Source organism: Bos indicus x Bos taurus, chromosome 18 (genome assembly GCF_003369695.1).
Source record: "Bos indicus x Bos taurus breed Angus x Brahman F1 hybrid chromosome 18, Bos_hybrid_MaternalHap_v2.0, whole genome shotgun sequence".
NCBI classification, from domain to species: domain Eukaryota; kingdom Metazoa; phylum Chordata; class Mammalia; order Artiodactyla; family Bovidae; genus Bos; species Bos indicus x Bos taurus.
Genome location: NC_040093.1, coordinates 15,580,391 through 15,599,949, shown reverse-complemented (window position 1 = coordinate 15,599,949; position 19,559 = coordinate 15,580,391). Strand labels below are relative to the sequence as shown.

Here is a 19,559-nt window from a genome sequence, read left to right as displayed (position 1 = left end):
ATCTCAGCAGATCCCAAGCCAGCTCCCCACGGGCCTTTGATGGGCTGGAGTTGTGGCCTGGTGGGCGATGCCATTGAACAGAGAGCACGTCCCCCACGGAAGAGGGGTGGTGCCAGCTGAAGGAATTTGTAGGGGCTGCACTTAGGGTGGTGGCCCTGCAAGGGTGGCTCTCAGACATTTTATCTGTGAGTTGCATTGGAACATAAGAGATTAAGCTTAGCTGGCCAGCAGAAGTGGGCCTCCTGTGCCCACTGGGGACAGGGGGTGTGTCTGCGCATCTGTGGAGCATGAGGTGTAGAGGAGGAGGCGGGGTCTGATGGAAGACCTAACTCCGTGTGGTCTGGGTTTAGGGGTTCATTGCTTTTTTCATTCATCCATCAGCAAATATTGTAGATACTTGTCTCCTACCACACACTGCCTCAAGTGCTGACGGTGGAGTGTTAAACAAGACAATAGGTTTTCCCTCAAGGAACAGGCATTGAGATGAAGCAGTTCTCACCTTCTGGAATGATCTCCAGTGATCTGACAATCAATGAGTCGTCTGTAAGCTGGCAGGGATCACCACCAGACCCAGGGATGTCAGGCTTCTGATGTTTATTTGCAACTTGGGGCATTGGAGGGGGGATGTCAGGGAATCCAAGACTCCTGTATAGAGCCACACAGCTCAGGGGCCGTGGGCTGAGGTCCTTCATGGGAGGAAGGGGGTGGGAGAAGCAGGAAGATAAATAAGAAGGAGGACCACTCTGTGTAACCCATGGTCTACAACATGGATGTACCTCAAAAACACCACACTAAGTGAAAGAATCCAGACACGAAAGAACACACATTGCATGATCCGTTTATATGAAATGTGCAGAATAGCAAATTCATGGAGACAGCAAGCATTTGATTTTGCCAGGGGTTGAGCATAAGGGAAAATGGGGAATGACTACTAAAGGGTACCAGGCTTTCCTCTGGGTGATGAAAATGTTTGAAACTAGATGATGGTGATGGCCAGGATTGTGAATGAACTAAGTGCCACCTTGTTACACACTTGAGATTGGTTAGTTACAAGATATGAACTTCATCTTCATTTTAAACTCTATCTCAGGGACAGAGAGGAGCTGTGTAAAGAGTTTGGGTTCAAGAGCCAGGGACCCAGAGTGTGAATCTCGCTTCTCCACTCATTAGCCAGGTCACCTCAGACTATGCTGGTCATTGCATGGCCTCTGTTTACTCATCTGTACAATGGGCATGATCATTGTACTCACTGCATAGGGCTACTGGAAGGACTCAAGTGAGCTCATGGATGCACAGATTATGGAGCCCAAGGTGTGGACAAAGGGAGGCTGTGGTTATTCTCAAGATGGGAATAGTCACTTGGGTAAGCTCTGGCCTCAGAGGCAGAAATGCCGAGAGATACTGAGGCAAGTTTTCATTCTTTGCCTCATTTATTTAGCCAAATATATATATATATATATATATATATATATATATATATATATATTTGGCTAAATAAATATATATATATAATATATATATTATATAATAATATAATATAAATATAAATATATATTTATAATATATAATATATAATATAATATATAATATATAATATATAATATATAATATATAATATATAATATATAATATAATATATTTATATAAATATAAATATAAATATAAAATAATATAAATAATAAATATATATATATATATATGTATGTATGTATACATCACTTGTATAATTCTATTAATAGGTGAAAGGAAGACACCTCCTTGAGTTTAGAAGAGCTGCAGAAGGACGGAAGGAGGTGAGATGCAGATGCGACTTTCCCATGGAGGTGGCATCCATGGAGGGGAGGGATGCTCGCTCAGAGCACAGCCTGTCCAGAGGCAGAAAGACAGGGAGAGAGTTCAGGAGCCACTCTCTCCAAAGGTGGGGACACACGTGACCCTGGTATCCTTGATCACCTTCCCTCAGCCTCTTTGACGGGGCAGGAACTGGATCCGATAGTTTGGGGGCACGTTGCCCACTCCACTCTCCTGGGGAGTAAGGTCGATGTCCTCAGGGGCCACGGGGCTGGCCACGGAGAAGTTCTGGAGGATGGTGGTGAAGAAGAGGAATAATTCGATGCGGGCAATGCCTTCACCAAGACAGATACGCTTCCCTGTGAGGACAGAACAGAGGTTCACAATGTGGACACAAGGCACAGAATCTCGGATCACAGTGTACATCAGGAGCAGATACACATACTTTGCCTTGTCACACCCCAAAGCCCAGACACCTGTGTTCATTGCAACAAAGTTGTGTGGGATTAGCCTTTAACCTGTAGTCACGGTAGACTCTTAAGGGATTTCAAAACTCTCTGAAAGCCAGTGACAACTGTGGGGTGAATGTACCTTGCTCATTTTTCTGGGACAGAGTTTGTAAGCTTCTGTTCAATTTCCAGAGAGTTCTGTGGCTCCAGAGAATGGAAGCATGCTTGACTGTATGTGTGTGTTCATCTGCCTGCACATACAGACTGGTGCATATTTCTGACTTAATATTTTTCATGTCTGTCATACCTAATATGGGAAGAATGGTACCTATCTAGTAGGGCTCTTTTGAAGATAAAGAAGTTAGTGTTTTCTAAAATTTTTAGAAGACCTGACCAGTTCAGTTCAGTTCAGTTCAGTCGCTCAGTCGTGTCCAGCTCTTTGCAACCCATAGACTGCAGCACGCCAGGCCTCCCTGTCCATCACCAAGTCCCGGAGTTTACCCAAACTCATGTCCATCGAGTCAGTGATGCAATCCAACCATCTCATCTTCTGTCATCCCCTTCTCCTCCCACCTTCAATCTTTCCCAGCATCAGGGTCTTTTCATATTAGTCAGTTCTTCTCATCATGTGGCCAAAGTATTGGAACTTCAGCTTCAGCATCACTCCTTCCAATGAATATTCAGGACTGATCTCCTTTAGGATGGACTGTTACTAAAGGCAAATGTAGTGAGTACCTGTGTTGGTTTCTGGGTGTGTGTAGTGGGGAATTTGTATGCCAGGTGTGTCTCTGGCCCTATGTATATTTACATGTCTCTGTGTTTTCTCCTTATCTCAGCCTGGGAGCCATGGGCTCCAGGAGTTCTAAAAAAAAAAAAAGTATGTAACATTGTGTGCAGGACTGATGGTCATGGGATGTGAGTGGACAGCTTCCACGAGATTCTCAGAGGGATATGGATCCCCCCCCACCACAGTTCTAAACCATGAACTTGGAGGGAAGTGAGAACGGAAGGAGCCAGAAGAAAGGCTGAGACCCTGACAGCCTCTCTCTTTTTAAAAAAATTTAATTTGATTTGATTTTTTTTGGCTGCACCGAGCGGCCTTTGAGAACCTCAGTTCCCTGACCAATGATCGAACCTTTAGTCCCTGCTGTGGAAGCCCAGAGTCAACCCCTGGATGACCAAGGAATTCCCCCTCAAGTCTTCCAAGTGGTTAGACTTTATGCCCATTGGAGGTAACTGGAGAAGGGTCTACATCTTCTAGGCTCATTTAGAAGTTAAGACACAGGAGCATAACAATACTCAGAGTGGTGCTCCCAGCTGATTCTTCTCCTGTAACTGGTTCTGCAACAACGCTCTTCCAAGAACAGTCTGACTCCTGCTCCCTCCAACCCACTCCTTCCCATTACTCAGGCTCTGCAACTGGACACCCTCTGGCTCTTTCTCTCTGCCCATGGCCGTCTGCCTCAGTCTTTTTCTCTGTCTATACCTTCTGCCAGGCACTGTATTTTTCTTTTTCTCTTCCCTGTTCCGCCTTCTTGAATCTTATGTAACTCCCTTTCTCTGTCTATTTGAGTCTGATTCTCCCTTCAGTGCCCTTGGTTTTTTCAGTCTCCCTGCACAATCTCTCCTTTCCTCTCCTTCAGTGTTTCTTCCTCGCTGCTTATGTCACTCTCTTTTCCTCTCTCTGTCTTACTCTTTCTCAGCCTCTTCTTTCTCCACCTCCCTCTATTACCTCATATTCACTTTAAGTCTCTTCCTAGTGTTATCTCTCCTGTCTTTCTCTGTCTCTCTCTCTCTCTGTTTCTCACTCACTCTATCTTTATCTGTCTGTCTGTCTCTGTTTTTGTTTGCCACATCTCTGCCTCTCTTAAAACTTAGGACAAGACTGTTTAATGGAGAAACTGACCCTCACCCACCGCCCAGACCCCACAGGTCCCCTGGCTCTCACTGAAGAAGAACTAAGGAGGGAGGGGCCACCCCTGCTGATCCAGTGGACAAGACTCCAAGCTCCCAATGCAAGGTAACTAGTTCGATCCCTGGTCGGGGAACTAGTAATAAGATTCCCACATACCGCAATCAAGCCTGTGCAGCAACTACTGAGTCCACATGCTCTAGAGCCCCTGCAACACAACACCCAGCGCAGCCAAAAATTTAGAAAGAAATGAGAGAGGAAGCCATTGCACTGGGCAGAGCTAGAGGCCCTGAGTCACTGGAGTCACCGGTGCGATTCAAAACTAGGGACTTGATGCTGGGATCCACCTTCCTCCCCAAGGAGGAGAACCTGGGCATTGGGATTTCCTCTGGTTGGGGTCAAAGAGCAGAGAATAGGGAGAGAGTGAAATCAAAGCAGGTCAAGACCCTCCCTGGCTCCCTAGTTCCAGCAGAACAAATTCAGACTTCCAGTCTTCAAGGCCCCACCCAGCTGAGCTCTTCACCCTTCTTGTTCAGTTGCTAAGTCGTGTCCAGCTCTTTGCGACCCTACAGACTGCAGCATGCCAGGCTTCCCTATCCTTTACCATCACTGAGAGTTTGCTCAAACTCATGTCCATTGAGTCAGTGATACTAGCCAACCATCTCATCCTCTGTCACCCTCCTCTCCTCCTGCCCTCAGTCTTTCCCAACATCGGGGTCTTTTCAAATAAGTCAGTTCTTCTCATCAGGTGGCCAAAGTATTGGAGCTTCAGCTTCAGCATCAGCCCTTCCAATGAATATTCAGGGTTGATTTCCTTTAGGATTGACTGGTTTGATCTACTTGCAGTCCAAGGGACTCTCAAGAGTCTTCTCTAGCATCAGAATTCAAAAGCATCCATTCTTCAGTGTTCAGCCTTCTTTATGGTCCATCTCTCACATCCATACATGACTAATGAAAAACCATAGCTTTGACTATATGGATCTTTGTCTGCAAAGTGATGTCTCTTATTTTTAATACACCGTCTAGGTTTGTCATGGCTTTTCTTCCAAGGAGCAAGCATCTTTTAATTTCATGGCTGCAATCATCATCTGCAGTGATTTTGGAGCCCAAGAAAATGAAATCTACCAGTTTCCACTTTCTCTCCATCTATTTGCCATGAAGTGATAGGACTGGATGCCATGATCTTCATATTTTAAATGTTCTTTCACCCTCATCAAGTGGCTCTTTAGTTCCTCTTCACTTATCTCTTCTTTGCCCTTCTCTTCTGTAACCCACATCCCAGTCTTCCTGAGTTCTTTTTCAGATGAGCCATGCCATCTCCACCTTCAGGCTCTGCCCTTGCTTCTCCCTCTTAGAGAACATGCCTTCCAGTGGCTGGTTGATACTCCCGCATGATGTCGTAGCTTAGAAGACACTGTTTAGGGTAAGCTTTTCCTCACATACCCACCAGGAGTAGTCAGTATTCCCTATTTGATGTTCCCCAAACCCCCATTACAGCAGTTATCATAATTACGATTCGTTACATGAATAAGAGTTGACCTCGGAGCACTTACTTTAGTCAAGGAGTTCTAAGCCCACTGCAACATTTATTCATTTAATCATAGATTTTTCTGTAACCTTATGACCCATGCTTATCTCCTTTGTTGGACTGTAAACTTCCTGGGGCAGGAACTGTGTCTCTTCATGACTTGTCTGATGCGTTATCTTCAACCTCTGATGAAATGTTCCTTTCATAGTGGTGCTCAACAGATTTGATGCCTGTGTGTAGAGAGGTGTAATTGTGTCCCTTACAGAGCTGTGCCTTTGGGATGTGATCTTGGTTCTCAAGCCCCCTCTAGTGTTGGTGTGAAGATGAGATGAATTAATACAGGTAAAGCAACTGGCACAAAGAAACTGCTCAATGAACAAAGACCTCTCTTGGATTGTCTTCAAGAGGTCACGGCACCTGCAGTCTGGAATGCAGGCCCAGCTTACCTATGGAGAAGGGCATAAAAGCATCATTTTTCTTCACTACCCCGTTGGCATCCAGAAAGTGGTCAGGGTTGAAGTCATCTGGTTTCTCAAAGTAACACGATTCATGAAGAGCAGAGCTCAGGACGGGATAGACTTCTGTGCCCTGAGGGAGGGTCACAAGATTGAAAGATATCGCCATTTCCTCCCCAACCCACCCCTACACATAATGAACCAAGGGTGAGTGATAAAACCAAAAAGAGGTCAATGTTGGCAGATGAAGGAGAACCCAGGAGACCCACACAAGGTAGAGATGGGAGCCCAGTGAGGTGCTATACCTTGGGAAGGATGTACCCTCGGAAATGAGTATCTTTAGTGACCATGTGGGGCACACCAATGGGGATGAGGTCCGCAAATCTCTGAATCTCATGGATGACTGCGTCTGTGTATGGCATTTGGGCTCTGTCATCCAGGGCTGGAGGGCGATATGAGCCAATCACCTGGTCAATCTCCTTTTGGATTCTCTCTGCACAGAAGAATGGAGCCAGTGAACCTCATTTATATTCCTATGTTGGAACACAGTTCAATGTTCTATGAACATTGGTCTGTTCATTTCCAGGCCAATGAGCCCAGAAAACATATAGGAAATGGTTAGGTCATTGACACCCCTCTGAGTAACCAGCCTGGGGTGGGAGGAGCAATGGGAAAACTACAAGAATTTTCACTCTTTAATATCTAATGAATATTATGGATTTTCTCCCAACATACACAAGCAAACACACACACGTGAACCCCAGTTTTGCTCAGAATTTCAGACTAAAAACCCAAAGCTATGAACCTATCAAAGTTCCTCCTCTAAGATGAGTAGAAAATGAACTAATATTTATTGTGTGTATATTATAGATGAGGCACTGTGCTAGGTCCTCAGGAATATAATTGTAAAACACATCAGTGGATTAACCCATGAACAACTGGATAAATAAATAAATACATCAAGCAGTAGATCAATTCATGAATGGAAAGACTGGTAAATGGAAGAATGCTAATGAATGGATGTATTATTAACTTATCAAAGATTAATTTATTACTAAATGATCCATAGACAAATAAATAAATGAACTTGATGAACCAATAACTCATATGAGTGGTTGGATGGCTAAATTTATGGAAGAACATTGTGAATGAATACATTTAAAGGAACAGGTAAACAGGAATAAGTGGGTGGTTGGATGGACTGAATGATAGATGTATAAATCAAGGTGAATAAATGAGTGAATTATTAAATAAATAAATGAAAAGATAGATGGATGAAGGATGAAGTGAAAAACAAGCGATGGAAGGATTAAGGTAGGTAACCTAGTTTTAGAAAAACAGATGGATGGATGAATGAATGAAGGAACAGATGAATCAGTGACAAACAGTTCATTCAATGAATTGCTATTTCAAATGATCAACAGATGAATCAGCTTGTCCAAATAAAGCATGGATATATATATCCTAGATGAGTCATAGATGAAAGAATCTGAGTGCACAGGTTGATTGATGAGTTGAAAGGACAGATGGATAAATGATGGGTCAATCTTTAAATGATAGGAAAAACAGTGAGAAAACAGATTGACAGATTTTTTTTTTTTTTTTTTGGTGATGCTGCACTACTTGCCAAATCTTAGTTTCCTGACCGGGGATTGAACCCAGGGCCATGGTAGTGAAAGCACTGAGTCCTAACCACTGGACCTCCAGGGAACTCCCCAAATTGACAGATTCTTCATTAATCCTTCTACTAACAGGGCTGGCTTAGTTGGGTAGATCATTCAAGACCTGCACTGCTCGGGGGACTTCCCTGGTGGTCCAGTGGTTAAGACTGCACACTGCCACAGCATGAGGTGCAAATTCCATCCCTGGTCAGGGGCCAAGTGAAAAACAAAAACCAAAACAACCCTCAGGGCTCCTGGTATAAGAGGGGGATGCTGCCTCTCTCATTCACCAAAGACCTCTAGCCCCATTTCTGTACCTGCAAAGGGGTCAGAACCCCCTCCCCAGTGTCTGCCCCCAGCTCACCCACCTGTGATGTGGGGGTATTTGAGCATGAGCAGGAACCCATAGCGGAGCGTGGTGCTGGTTGTCTCCGTGCCAGCAAAGAAGAGAGACAGAACAGACATGATGAGGTTCTGATGATCGAACTGGCTTTGGGGGTTGGACTTATCCTGAAACCAGATGGGTGGGGTTCACATCAGGGGAGGCCGGGGGCCCTGCTGTCCACCCCTCTTCTCTCCGGGTCCCTCCACCTGGTTCTGGGTCTCACACCGTCTGGCCCTTCCCCCTTTCCTCTATGCTCTGTGTGTCCCACCATCTCTCTATCTCGGTCTCAATCACTCTTTGCTCTGTCTTGCTCTGTTTCAATCATCTTGCATCTCTTTGGTGTGTTTGTCCCCCTTCCTCTCCCAGTCTCTTTCTGCCTCTGTGACTTTTTCACCAGCTGCTGTAGTTTTCCCCCTTGTCCTGTATTTCCCGTACCTCTGTCTCCTCACTACCATCTCCCCGCTCTTTCCTCTCTCCCTCTGCTCCCTTCCGAATCTCCCCTTCCCTCTCCCTCCCGCCACTGCTCTACTCCTTTCCCGTCCCTTCTCACTCTGCATCTTTTGTTCTCCTCCCTTCCACCCCCATTGCCTCTCCCAAATCCCACTTTTTCCATGCGGAGCAGGTAGCAGTCAATGAAATCCCGGGGGGCGTTGGGGTCGAGGGTCTCACGGTGCTGCTCCACACTGCGGCCAATGAAGACGTTGATTTCCTGCAGGTTTTTGTAGATTTGCCTGTGTGAGCCAGGAAAGTACTTCAAGAAGCTGGAGTAGAGCTCGAACAGCTGCGGGAGAGAAAGGGCTGTGAGGCCCTTGCCGGGTTGAGCTAGCCAGTCACAGGGAGGGACAGCCCTTCTGGCCCCCAGTACCTTCACAAGGATCTCTGTTTTCCTGTCTCTCTCTCCATCTCTCTCTGCCTCTCTGGGGTATCTTGGTCTCCCTGTCTCTGTCTCTCTCTCCACCTCTCAGCCTCTGTCTCCCTCTGGCTCTTACTCTGTATCTGAGCCCCTCACTCACTGCTTCTGTGTCTCCTTTGTGTAAGAGATCACATTTTTCTCTTTCTGCATCCTTCCCCCTCTCCTTGTGTCTTCTTGTTAGTCTCTCGCCCACCTGTCTCTCTCTCCTTTCCACCTCTCCTCATCTCCATGGGTCTCCTGCTCATCCACCCTCTGGCCTGTCCCTGCCTACCCCAGCCATTTTATCTGTTCTGCTCAAACCTCTCTCTGTCTCTTTCCACCTGTTGCATCATCCTTGCTGTGTCAGGCGTTGATATCATGATGCTTACACAGAATGAAGCTGCTGACTATTTGGGAGCATATGTCTATTGCTTTGCCTAACGAGAATGTAACATCTAACTTGTTGCCAACAATTGCAAAAAATGCAGGATAGTATAAATTATAATGTGGAATTCCTCCTTCACCTATCCTTCTAGAGATAACATGGTTAACTGTTCGGCAGATCTCCTTTCAGACTTTTCCCCTCTCTGTGGTTCTCTGTGAGAGGAGAAAATTGAAACCCCATGTTGGACTTGTGCAAGTACTCATCTGAAGCTCCTTCCAGATTTTCCAGGCCTGACTCTCCACTAGGAGGTCATGGGAATTTGTATTTTTGATATTCGTTCCTGTGACTCTGACCTGCACTTTTGGTTGAGAACAACAGCCAGGCAGACTTTTCTGAAGTTTCACTTTTTAACTTAACATACAATAGGGGTGGGGCTTCCCTGGTGGCCCAGAAGGTAAAGAATCTGCCTACAATCTGTCTGGGTTAGATCCCTGGGTCGGGAAGATCCCCTGGAGGAGGAAATGCAACCCCTTCCAGCATTCATGCCTGGAGAACTGCACGGACAGAGGAGCCTGGCAGGCTACAGTCCTTGCGATCACAGAGTCAGACACGACTGAGGTACTAACACTTTCACTTTTCACAATAGGGGTATTTCTAGGTTAATTGGGAAAGACAAACTTTATCATTTTGTTTTAAAAGAGGAGCATGTTCATGTGTGTGTCTTTGATTCCTCTTTCTGTTTCTCCCTCCTCCATTACTCCCTTTTCTTCCTCTTACTCTCTCAGTTCTTGTCTCACCATCTCTCCCTTCCCCCAGGTCTCTGTGTCCCTGTCTCTCTCTCTCTCTCTATGTGTTGTCTTTGCCCCTCTTCTGGCTGGAAGCTGCATTTCCGGTTCACAAAAGCAAATCACCCCTCTCCCCTGCCTGGATGTCCACTCGAGCTCTGCCCTCTCAGACCTGGCTGGACAGGGAGCTGATGAGCACGAAAGATTGGAATAACAACTCCAGCAGCCTCAGGAACTCAGGATCTCTGTAGTCAAAGCGTTTTCCAAAGACAATGGAGCAGATGATGTTGGCGGTGATGGAGTGGAAGTAGAAGACGGGATCCTGGAGGGCTCCTAGAGGGAAAGGAGTGGGTGACAGGGCACAGACTCAAATGCCTGGGGAGCTGTCTCTGTGTGACTCTCCTCTGTCACTCAGTCACAATGAATAAAGGGAAAAAAAAAAAAAAAACCACACACACATCATAACAGCCAACACTCGCTAGCCTGGAAGTTGTGCCAGGCCCTATTCTAAGCACTTCACATATTATTGTATTAAATTCTCATCTCAGTCCTGTGAAGAAGGTGCAGAACAGGTGTTCAATCAATTGCATGTGCCATTTACAAAGCTCTGTTCTCCTGGTTCCTTAACTGTCCACCCTGCGCCCCACCCCCTGCCATCTTTTTTGTCCACCTCTAGAGTTCTCTGGTCTTTTAGGAACTGTTCTGCACTTGATTGTTGATGTTTAGATGTGCCAAGCTCACCCCAGTCAGAGGGAGGGTGGGCTGTGCACCCAGGAGTGTCAGGTCAGTGCAGTCTCTCTCCCTGGGTCTCGCCTGGCCATCATCTCTTGTTCCCTTGCACACCCTTTCCTGAGCCTGTCTGTCTCTCTCTAACCTTCGTGCCTCAGTTTCTCTCTGCCGTTGCTCCTTCCTGCCTCTCTGAGTCTCTTCTCTTTTTGGCTCAGTCCCTCCATCTCTCTCTTTCTTCCTCTCTGTGTCTCCATCCGAATCCCTCTGTCTCCTCTGGTCTCCCTTCTGAGTCCCTCCGTCCTTATACCTCTATAGCTCCCTGTGGCTCTGCCTCTTCTTCCCAAACTCTCCATTTATGTCTCAAAATCTCTTAAGAAAGCATCTTGTCACCTCTATGTCTCAGACACACGTTTCTGAGGAATCCTAAACCCACCGGAAGTGCCCACCTGACTTCCTAAGAGCAGAAAACCCTGACTGCCCCCCTTGCTCACTGCCAGTTGTTCACCCAAAGAAAGGAAAACACAGTTTGTCCTTTTAAGAAAAAAAAATCTGTAGTTTTCTCTTTTTCTCTCTTTACTGTCTTTTTACTGAAGTCACATTTTGGCCCTTGACAGATACAATCAGACCATGAACTGGTTCCCTTGAACACAGGCAATTAACGTGCTATTTACTGTCTGAGTCATCTTCGAGTTCCTCTTGACACTACACTTCTGTATCTCTCCTGCCCCTGCATTTCTCACCTACCCACCTCTGCCCCTTCTCTCTGCCCCTCTCTCTGTCCCTGCTCCTCTGACGGTCTCCCAAGCTCTGTCTCCTCTCTGTCTCTACATCTCTCTCTCTGCCCAACTATACCCTCTCTCTTTGGGCTACAGTCCTCTCGCAGCTTCCCGTGTTTCTCTCCTGCCCACCCCCGCCCCAGGGCTCACCCTGGGATTTCCGAAGCTCCTCCACCAGACACTGAGCCTCGTCCTGAATCCGCTCCTCCACGCTCCGCTTTCCCATCCCGAAGTCCCTCATGGTGGCCAGAGAGAATCGCCGAAGGGCCTTCCAACGTTCCCCATTGGCAAAGATAACACCTGGGGTTTAGGAGAGGCTTGGGTTGCAGAGGAATTTTCAAGGAGACTCTGGGTCCCGCTCCACCCTTTCCCTTCCCTTCCCAGCCTCATGCACCCCAATCCCCATCCTCCATCCCCTGTCCCTTCCCAGTGGCCCTGAGGTCCTTACCATATCCCTGGAAAATTGGGTCAACAACGGCGATCTTCGCTCGGCCAGAGAAGACCTCGGCCTGGTCCACCAGGGCCTCCCGAATGGCCTCTGTCCCACATATTATGACCACTGGCCTTGGCCCCAGGTACACCGTGAAGACATCCCCATATTTCTGTTGGAACTGCCAAGCACACCCACAGCCAGTGTTGCTATTAGTCAGTATGCACCTCTGTCGCCATCTCCAGTTTTAAACCAGTAAAACACTTGTGTGTGTGTGTGTGTTAGTCAGTTGTTTCTGACTCTTTGTGACCCCATAGACTGTAGCTCACCAGACTTCTCTATCCATGGAATTCTCCAGGCAAGAATACTGGAATGGGTTGCCATGCCCTTCTCCAGGGGATCTTCCCAACCCAGGGATCAAACCTGGGTCTCCTGTATTGCAAGCAAACTCTTTACCATCTGAGCCACCAAGGAAGCCCTAAAACACTTATATAGAGATTGGTAATTAAACACTTGCATATAGATTAATAACTAGCCACTGCCCCAAGACCTTACACCCTAGTCTGCCTTTTTGCTTCCCAGAACCCAGCGATTAAAAGATTAACCCATGATCCAGCCCAGTCCACAGTGTTCGGCTTGGTTGGTGTCTTAAGCAGCGTGTGTGTGCTAAGTCACTTCAGTTGTGTCCAACTCTTTACGATCCTATGGACCATAGTCCGCCAGACTCCTCTATCCATAGGATTCTTGAGGCAAGAATACTGGGGTGGGTTCCATGCTCTCCTCCAGGGGATCTTTCTGACCCAGGGATCGAACCAACGTCTCTTACATCTCCTGCATTGACAAGTGGGTTCTTTACCACTAGCACCACCTGGAAAGCCCCCTAAGAAGCACAGATGGTTAAATATTCCTATTTAATTTCACCCAAGCCCAGGTGGAGAAGGCAATGGCACCCCACTCCAGTACTCTTGCCTGGAAAATCCCATGGACGGAGGAGCCTGGTGGGCTGCAGTCCATGGGGTCGCTGAGAGTTGGACAGGACTGAGCAACTTCTCTTTCACTTTTCACTTTCATGCATTGGAGAAGGAAATGGCAACCCACTCCAGTGTTCTTGCCTGGAGAATCCCAGGGACGGGGGAGCCTGGTGGGCCGCCGTCTATGGGGTCGCACAGAGTCGGACACGACTGAAGCGACTTAGCAGCAGCAGGTGATATTAGTTGAATCTGGTGAGATCTCCCTGGCATCTCAACTAAAGAATCATCCTTCTTGGAACTTCCCTGGTGGTCCACTGGCTAAGACTCCGAGCTCCCAATGCAGGGGCCCACGTTCAATCCCTGCTCAGGGAACTGGACCCCACTAAGCATTTGCATGCTGCAGTGAAAAGCAGCTAAGACCTAGCACAAGCAAAATAAATTAAATATTTTTTAAAAAACCATCCTTCTTGTGACCCACCTTCAGCCCCCATCTGCCTCCTGGCAATTTGCCCAGAGAACCACCCAACCACTTGGGAGGCATGAAGGTAAAGTGATGGCCTTCTGGGGGTTATCATGAAATTTGAAAAAGTCATAACATCAAGTCTTGCCACTGGGCCAACAGCTCAACAGTATTTGTTGAAGCTGGAGGCATGTATGCTGAGTAACTCAGCCACTTCATTCCCAGAAACACACTCAACTAAAATGCATACAAGTGCTCAGCAAAATAAAACACAAGGAGATTCATAGATGCCTTATAATAAAATGCTCTGCAACATAGGGAATAAACAACTAGTGATGAATTCATATCGTGGATACTATGCAACCATGAAAATGAAAACAAACCACTGCTGCAAGCAACAAGAATGAAACTCACAGATGCAATGTGGAGTGAAAGCAACTAGACCCAGAAGAGTTCCTATGCCATAATTGTATTTATATGAAATTCAGAAACAGATAACAGGAACTTATGGTGTCAGAATAATAGGAGGGTAGTGACTGGAAGGGGGACTGAAGAAGGTTTCTGGGCATGAGCCAAGTTCTTACGTATCTGTACGTCAACTCTATTAGTATCTTCATTTGAGAAAATTCACTGAACTGAGCACTCAGGATTTGTGTACTTTACCCTAAAGGTTAAACTTCAATTACAAATTGACTTACAGAACAAGAAAGACAAACAGCATATGATATCACTTATATGTGGAATCTAAACTATGACACAGTCAGGGAACTAAGACTCTGCATGCTGCACAACGTGGCCAAAGAAATAATAATTAAATTAAGGTAACAGTGTAAAAAAGAAAGAAAAAGTGACACAAATGAAACAAATATGACACAAATGAACATCCCTAGGAAACAGAAACAGTTGTTGTCAAGGGGGAGGCCATGTGAATGGAGTGGGAGGTGGGGCATAGCAGATGTAAGCTTTTACATATGGAATGGATAGACAATCAAGTCCTATTGTATAGCACAGGGAACTATATTCAATATCCTGAGATAAATCATAATGGAAAAGAAGATTTTTAAAAAGGAATGCATATATATGTGCAACTGAATCACTTTGCTCTACAGCAGAAATCAGCAAAACTTGGTAAATCAACGATACCGCCATTTCAAAAATTGATTTAAAAAGTTGACTTAAAATTATAAAAAGGTTAAGTGTATTGAAAACTCTCTCACAGTGATCTCTGCAAACTTCCTTTCCTGTGTTACCCACAATCCTTTCACTACACACCCCACCCTATCTTGAAACCAGAGCTGTCTGATTAAAAGGTAAATTGATTAATATCCCTAACCTGTGTCAAACCATCTAGCACTCCTACTACCCTGAAAGTAAGACCTGAAGTTTCCCCATAGTGGACAGAGCCCCCATGATGTTGCCCCATTACCCCTCTGATATCTCCACCCACACACACACAGATCCTTTGATTGCACAGATCCAGGTTCCCTGTGGCTCCCCAAACATGCTGAGCTTGCTCCTGCTTCTGAGTTTTGGAACTGATACCTGTCGCTCATTGATATCTTCCACAGGCATCTTTCAGGGTGTCTGATCAGCAACAAGGCAAGATGGAGCCTTTCCTTCGCCACTCATTCTAAAGTAGCTTCAAGGAACTCCTGTCACTTTTAAAATATATGTATTTATTTTTAATCAGAGGATAATGACTTTACAACATTATGTTGATTTCTGCCATATGTCAACATGAATCAGTCGTAGGTACACCTATGTCCCCTCCCTCTTGAACCTCCTTCCCACCTCCCGCCCCACCCCACTGCTCCAGGTTGTCACAGAGCCCTGGTTTGTAGCTCCCGCCACTCTTGAGAATATCACCTTGCTTTATTTTAATCACAGTTCTTACCAACCTAATATGTCCTTCTCTGTTTGTGTGCCCTAATGCCACACCACCAATGCCCAGAACATTTTCTGACACACAGAAGGTGCCCAGTAAGTTACCATTGAATGAATGAATAGATTGAGTATTAATGAGCACTTGCTGTATACCAAGCTCTATGCACTGTCTAGTCCTCACAACTCTCTTATGAGGCAGGCATTCTTATCATCACGACCTCATCTTGCTGAAGAGAAGCTAAGATTCAATGAGTAAGAGTTGAATCTGGAACACAAACCCTCATCTGTCTGACTCCAGAGGATTTGGAAATAAATCATGACACCTACTAACCTACGACCTCTTTCTCTCCCTCCCTCCATCTGTCTCTCTCAACCTCTCTCTCTCTCTCCAAAGACGCAATGAGAATGGAGGATCATGGGGAAATTCCCTGGTGGCCCAGTGGTTGGAATTCCAAGCTCCCACTGTAGGGGGCACGAGTTCAATCCCTGGTTGGGGAATTAAGATCCCACATGCCCACATGACAGGACCGGGAAAAAAGAGGATCACGGACACACAGAGGATCCTTGCGAGGACTATAGAAGAGATTTAGGGGGTCTGGAGCTAGCAAAAATTTATGCAAAATATCTGTGAATATTTGTGGGGGAGGGGATCCATTGTGCCTTAAACTCCCAAAGGATTTAGTGATCCCCAAGTTGTCAGGAGACCCAGGAGAAGGGGTTTTGATCCCTGGGTGGGGAAGATCCCCTGGAGTAGAACATGGCAACCCACACCAGTATTCCTGCCTGGAGAATCCCATGGACAGAGCAGCCTGCCAGTCTACAGTCCATGGGGTCACAAAGAGTCGGACACAACTGAGTATGCATGTGATAACAATAAATAAAATAACAAAGTGTTAGGCACTTCCGTCTATGAAGGAGAAGAAAAGGCCTCCATCTGGACTCGCACATCCCCTCTGTGAAGTCCCAGGGTGTAAGTACGGACCAGTGCCTTCCCTGGGCTGCCCTCACTATCTATTTCTCTAAGGTGAGGGCGACACCTCTTCTGGCCCACGAGGTGCTGTAACCGAGACCTGATGAATTCCCTCCACGATACAAATAAATCCTAGCCACATAGTTCTGAGTGAAGAAACTAAGTCCAGGTGTTTCCACAAAAGTCATGGTGTTTACCCTTGTGATGAAAATGAAATAATACCCAATTGGGGGCTCCACGTCTGTGATAAAACACTCTCCCTTAAAATCAAAGGGTGGTCCAGTGGTTAAAAATCCAGTTTCCAATGCAGAGGACACAGTTTCGATCCCTGGTCGGGAAACTAAGATCCCACATGCCACAGAGGAACTAAACTGGAGGGCTGCAACTAGAGAGCGCTTGAGCTCTGAGCCTGCACACTCTAGAGCCCATGGGCTACAGCAAGTGAACCTGGCACACCACAACTAGAAGAAGTTTGCACACCACAACAAAGAACCAGCGGAGCTCAGCAACAACAAAAATTAAACAGATGACAAGCCCAAGACTCAGGAGTGTGGTCACTGCAGGTTTGGGGGGAGGGGACAGAGGCACCTGGGGCTGCTGGAAGTTACTGTCAAGTGTTCCCTAAGCCTAACCTGTTGGGATGTGGGCTCACAGGTGTAGATTACATGGTGCATGTGCTCGGTTGCTCGGTCACATCTGACTCCTTGCAGCCCCATGGACTGTAGCCCCTCAGGCTCCTCTGTCCATGGAATTTTCCAGGCAAGACTACTGGAGTGGGTTGCCATTTCCTACTCCAAGGGATATTCCCAACCGAGGATTTGAACCCACTGACAGGCAGATTCTTTACCACTGCACCACCTGGGAAGCCCACGGATTACATTATTAATACATGAATAGATCATCAATCAGGAAATCATGCCTAGAGAGCAGTGATACAGGACCTGGTAAACACTCCAGTGTCAGCTACTCATTGCACATTAATGTTTATGATTAGTAAGAACTTTGGACTTGGCCTCTCGTTCCATTCTCCCTCCCTCCTCCTCTTTGTCTGGCGCTGGCTGGGACTAATCTTTGTCAGCTTTTGTTGCCAGAGGAGAAACCTATTGACAGGTACTACCACCTCTTTTCTCCCTCTCTCCCAAGTCTCTGCCTTGGGAGAAGGGGACAGAGGAGCAGGGATTTCTATACCCCTGGCTCACACCCAGACACCTCTTCATGCCCGCCTACCCTCTCCAGGGACAGTGCCCACACACTTCCATATGAGCAAGGGACACCTCTGACTGCCTGATCCACCACACTTCAGCTCCACATCCCTTCCTCACCGAACTTCCCACAGCCCACCCCTGAGCCTAGAAGGGTGCCTCACATCTGCTGGTGAATGATCCCCAAGGACGGAGGCAAGGATCCACCCTCAGATCCCACCCACCTGAGTCTCACCCTCAGGAAGGATTTGAGCAGGCCTTTTCTGTCCATCTGCAGAAGGTTCCCCAGGAAGGGCAGAGGACGGGGGCCAGGCGGGAGGCGGCCATGGGCCTTTGGGCGGCCTCTGGCCAGGAGGACCAAGAGTCCAGTGAGCAGAGCAAAGAGAAGGAGCACGCTGAGCTCCATGGCCGAAGTCCGACGGTCTTCCAACCTGCTGGGCTTCTGGCTGAGCCTTTTATACTAAGCCTGCGCCAACACCCAGTTATGTAACACCATCCATTCCCTGGTGTCCTTCGAGAGTCTGAACTCAAAAGAGAAGGAGCACACACTTCCTGCTCTGACAGTCAGCTGACCTTCTCCCCTGATACCTCTACAGCCCTTCCCTAGATACTGGCAGAGACACCATGGTAGCAATAACAAGGTCCGCATAAGCCTGTTTACTTTGTGGGTATGGAGAGAACTCGTTGTCTCCTTGCTTTAGCTGTGTTAGTGGGTTTGTGTTTACATACTTTGGTACATACCTGCTTGCGTGATTCTTACACATGAAAGAGGGTTTGTATTTATGTGAACATGCCCATGTGTGTTTCTGTACATGAGTGTGAGTGTGCTTACTCATGTGTCTCTGCACGTGTGTGGACTTGTATGTATTTGTGTGGTGTCTCACACCTGAAGGTGTGTCTGTGTTTTCATGGTGGTAGTGGTGGGGTGGGTCCATGTGTGTGAGTCTGTGTGTATGTGTGTGTGTGTGTCCGCATCAGACAGTCCCTGTCACTACAGGGCTTGCAGACACTCAGCCTTTACCTCTCCAGCCCGGCTTCCTTCACCCTCCCTTCTGTGAGAGCCGTAGATGGGAGAGGCAGGAGAGGAAAAACAATAGGGGGTGAGAGACAGTTCTGGAGTCTTCAGATCTCTGATTGCCCTGAGTTTTCTCCCTGCCTCCTGCTCTGTCTTCACAGTTGCAGAACTTTTTTCTGTCCCTCGATGATAGTCTATATGTGTGTGTGTGTCTCTCTCTCCTGCTATCTCTCTCTGTCTCTGTGTCTCTGTTTCATTCCTTAAACTCTGAGCTCCAGGAGCACAGAGACTGCATGCAGTTTGATCAATGCCCACTGAGCTTGCCTGTCTCCAGAATTCCCCTGAGCTTTTGGTAGGCTCCATTCGTATTTACCAAATATGCTAATGATTGTGTCTGTGTCCACTTGTCGTGGCCTGGGTCTGGGTTTCCACCTCTCTCTGTCTCTCCTCTTTCGACGGAGGGTGGCAGTCTCTTTCTTGCAATGTTAGGCAAACTTCTTGAGGAACCAAAACTCTGATCCCAGCAGTTGAGTCAGACTCCTCCAACCCAGTGTCCCTTGATCTCTTGAAGAGATGGGACCTGTACTTTCCTGACCTTGGAGAGAGGCCACCATGAACTTTCCTCAACCCAGGTCCTGGGTTCTGCTGTGCTGTGTGAACTGGCAGTGAACTTGGGTCCTTATTCCAGGCCTAGGAATCACTGATGGGGAGACACGAAATGCTTTACATAGAGGAAATCACCTGATCCTCACTCCGTTAATGCAGTGAATCACAGAGAGGTTAAGATCTTGCCCAAAGTCACACAGCCATCCTGTGGTAGCCTCAGGAGTCAAACCCAGACAGTCTAGCTCCAGAGTCTGTTCTTCCAACCATTTGACT

At 46.9% G+C, this 19,559-nt stretch overlaps 1 protein-coding gene across 1 annotated transcript; it reads right to left on the bottom strand.

Moving 5' to 3' along the window:
- Window positions 1-1,709: 1,709 nt before the first annotated feature.
- On the bottom strand, window positions 1,710-18,193 carry LOC113876479 (cytochrome P450 2B4-like). The gene is made up of 9 exons (XM_027515749.1): window positions 17,901-18,193; window positions 12,197-12,359; window positions 11,899-12,048; window positions 10,416-10,576; window positions 8,786-8,962; window positions 8,165-8,306; window positions 6,441-6,628; window positions 6,127-6,268; window positions 1,710-2,150 (listed from the first exon to the last, which is right to left on the bottom strand). The coding sequence occupies exons 1-9, from the start codon at window positions 18,069-18,071 to the stop codon at window positions 1,960-1,962; spliced, it is 1,485 nt and encodes a 494-aa protein (XP_027371550.1). The 5' UTR covers window positions 18,072-18,193; the 3' UTR covers window positions 1,710-1,959.
- Between the last annotated feature and the right edge of the window lie 1,366 nt (window positions 18,194-19,559).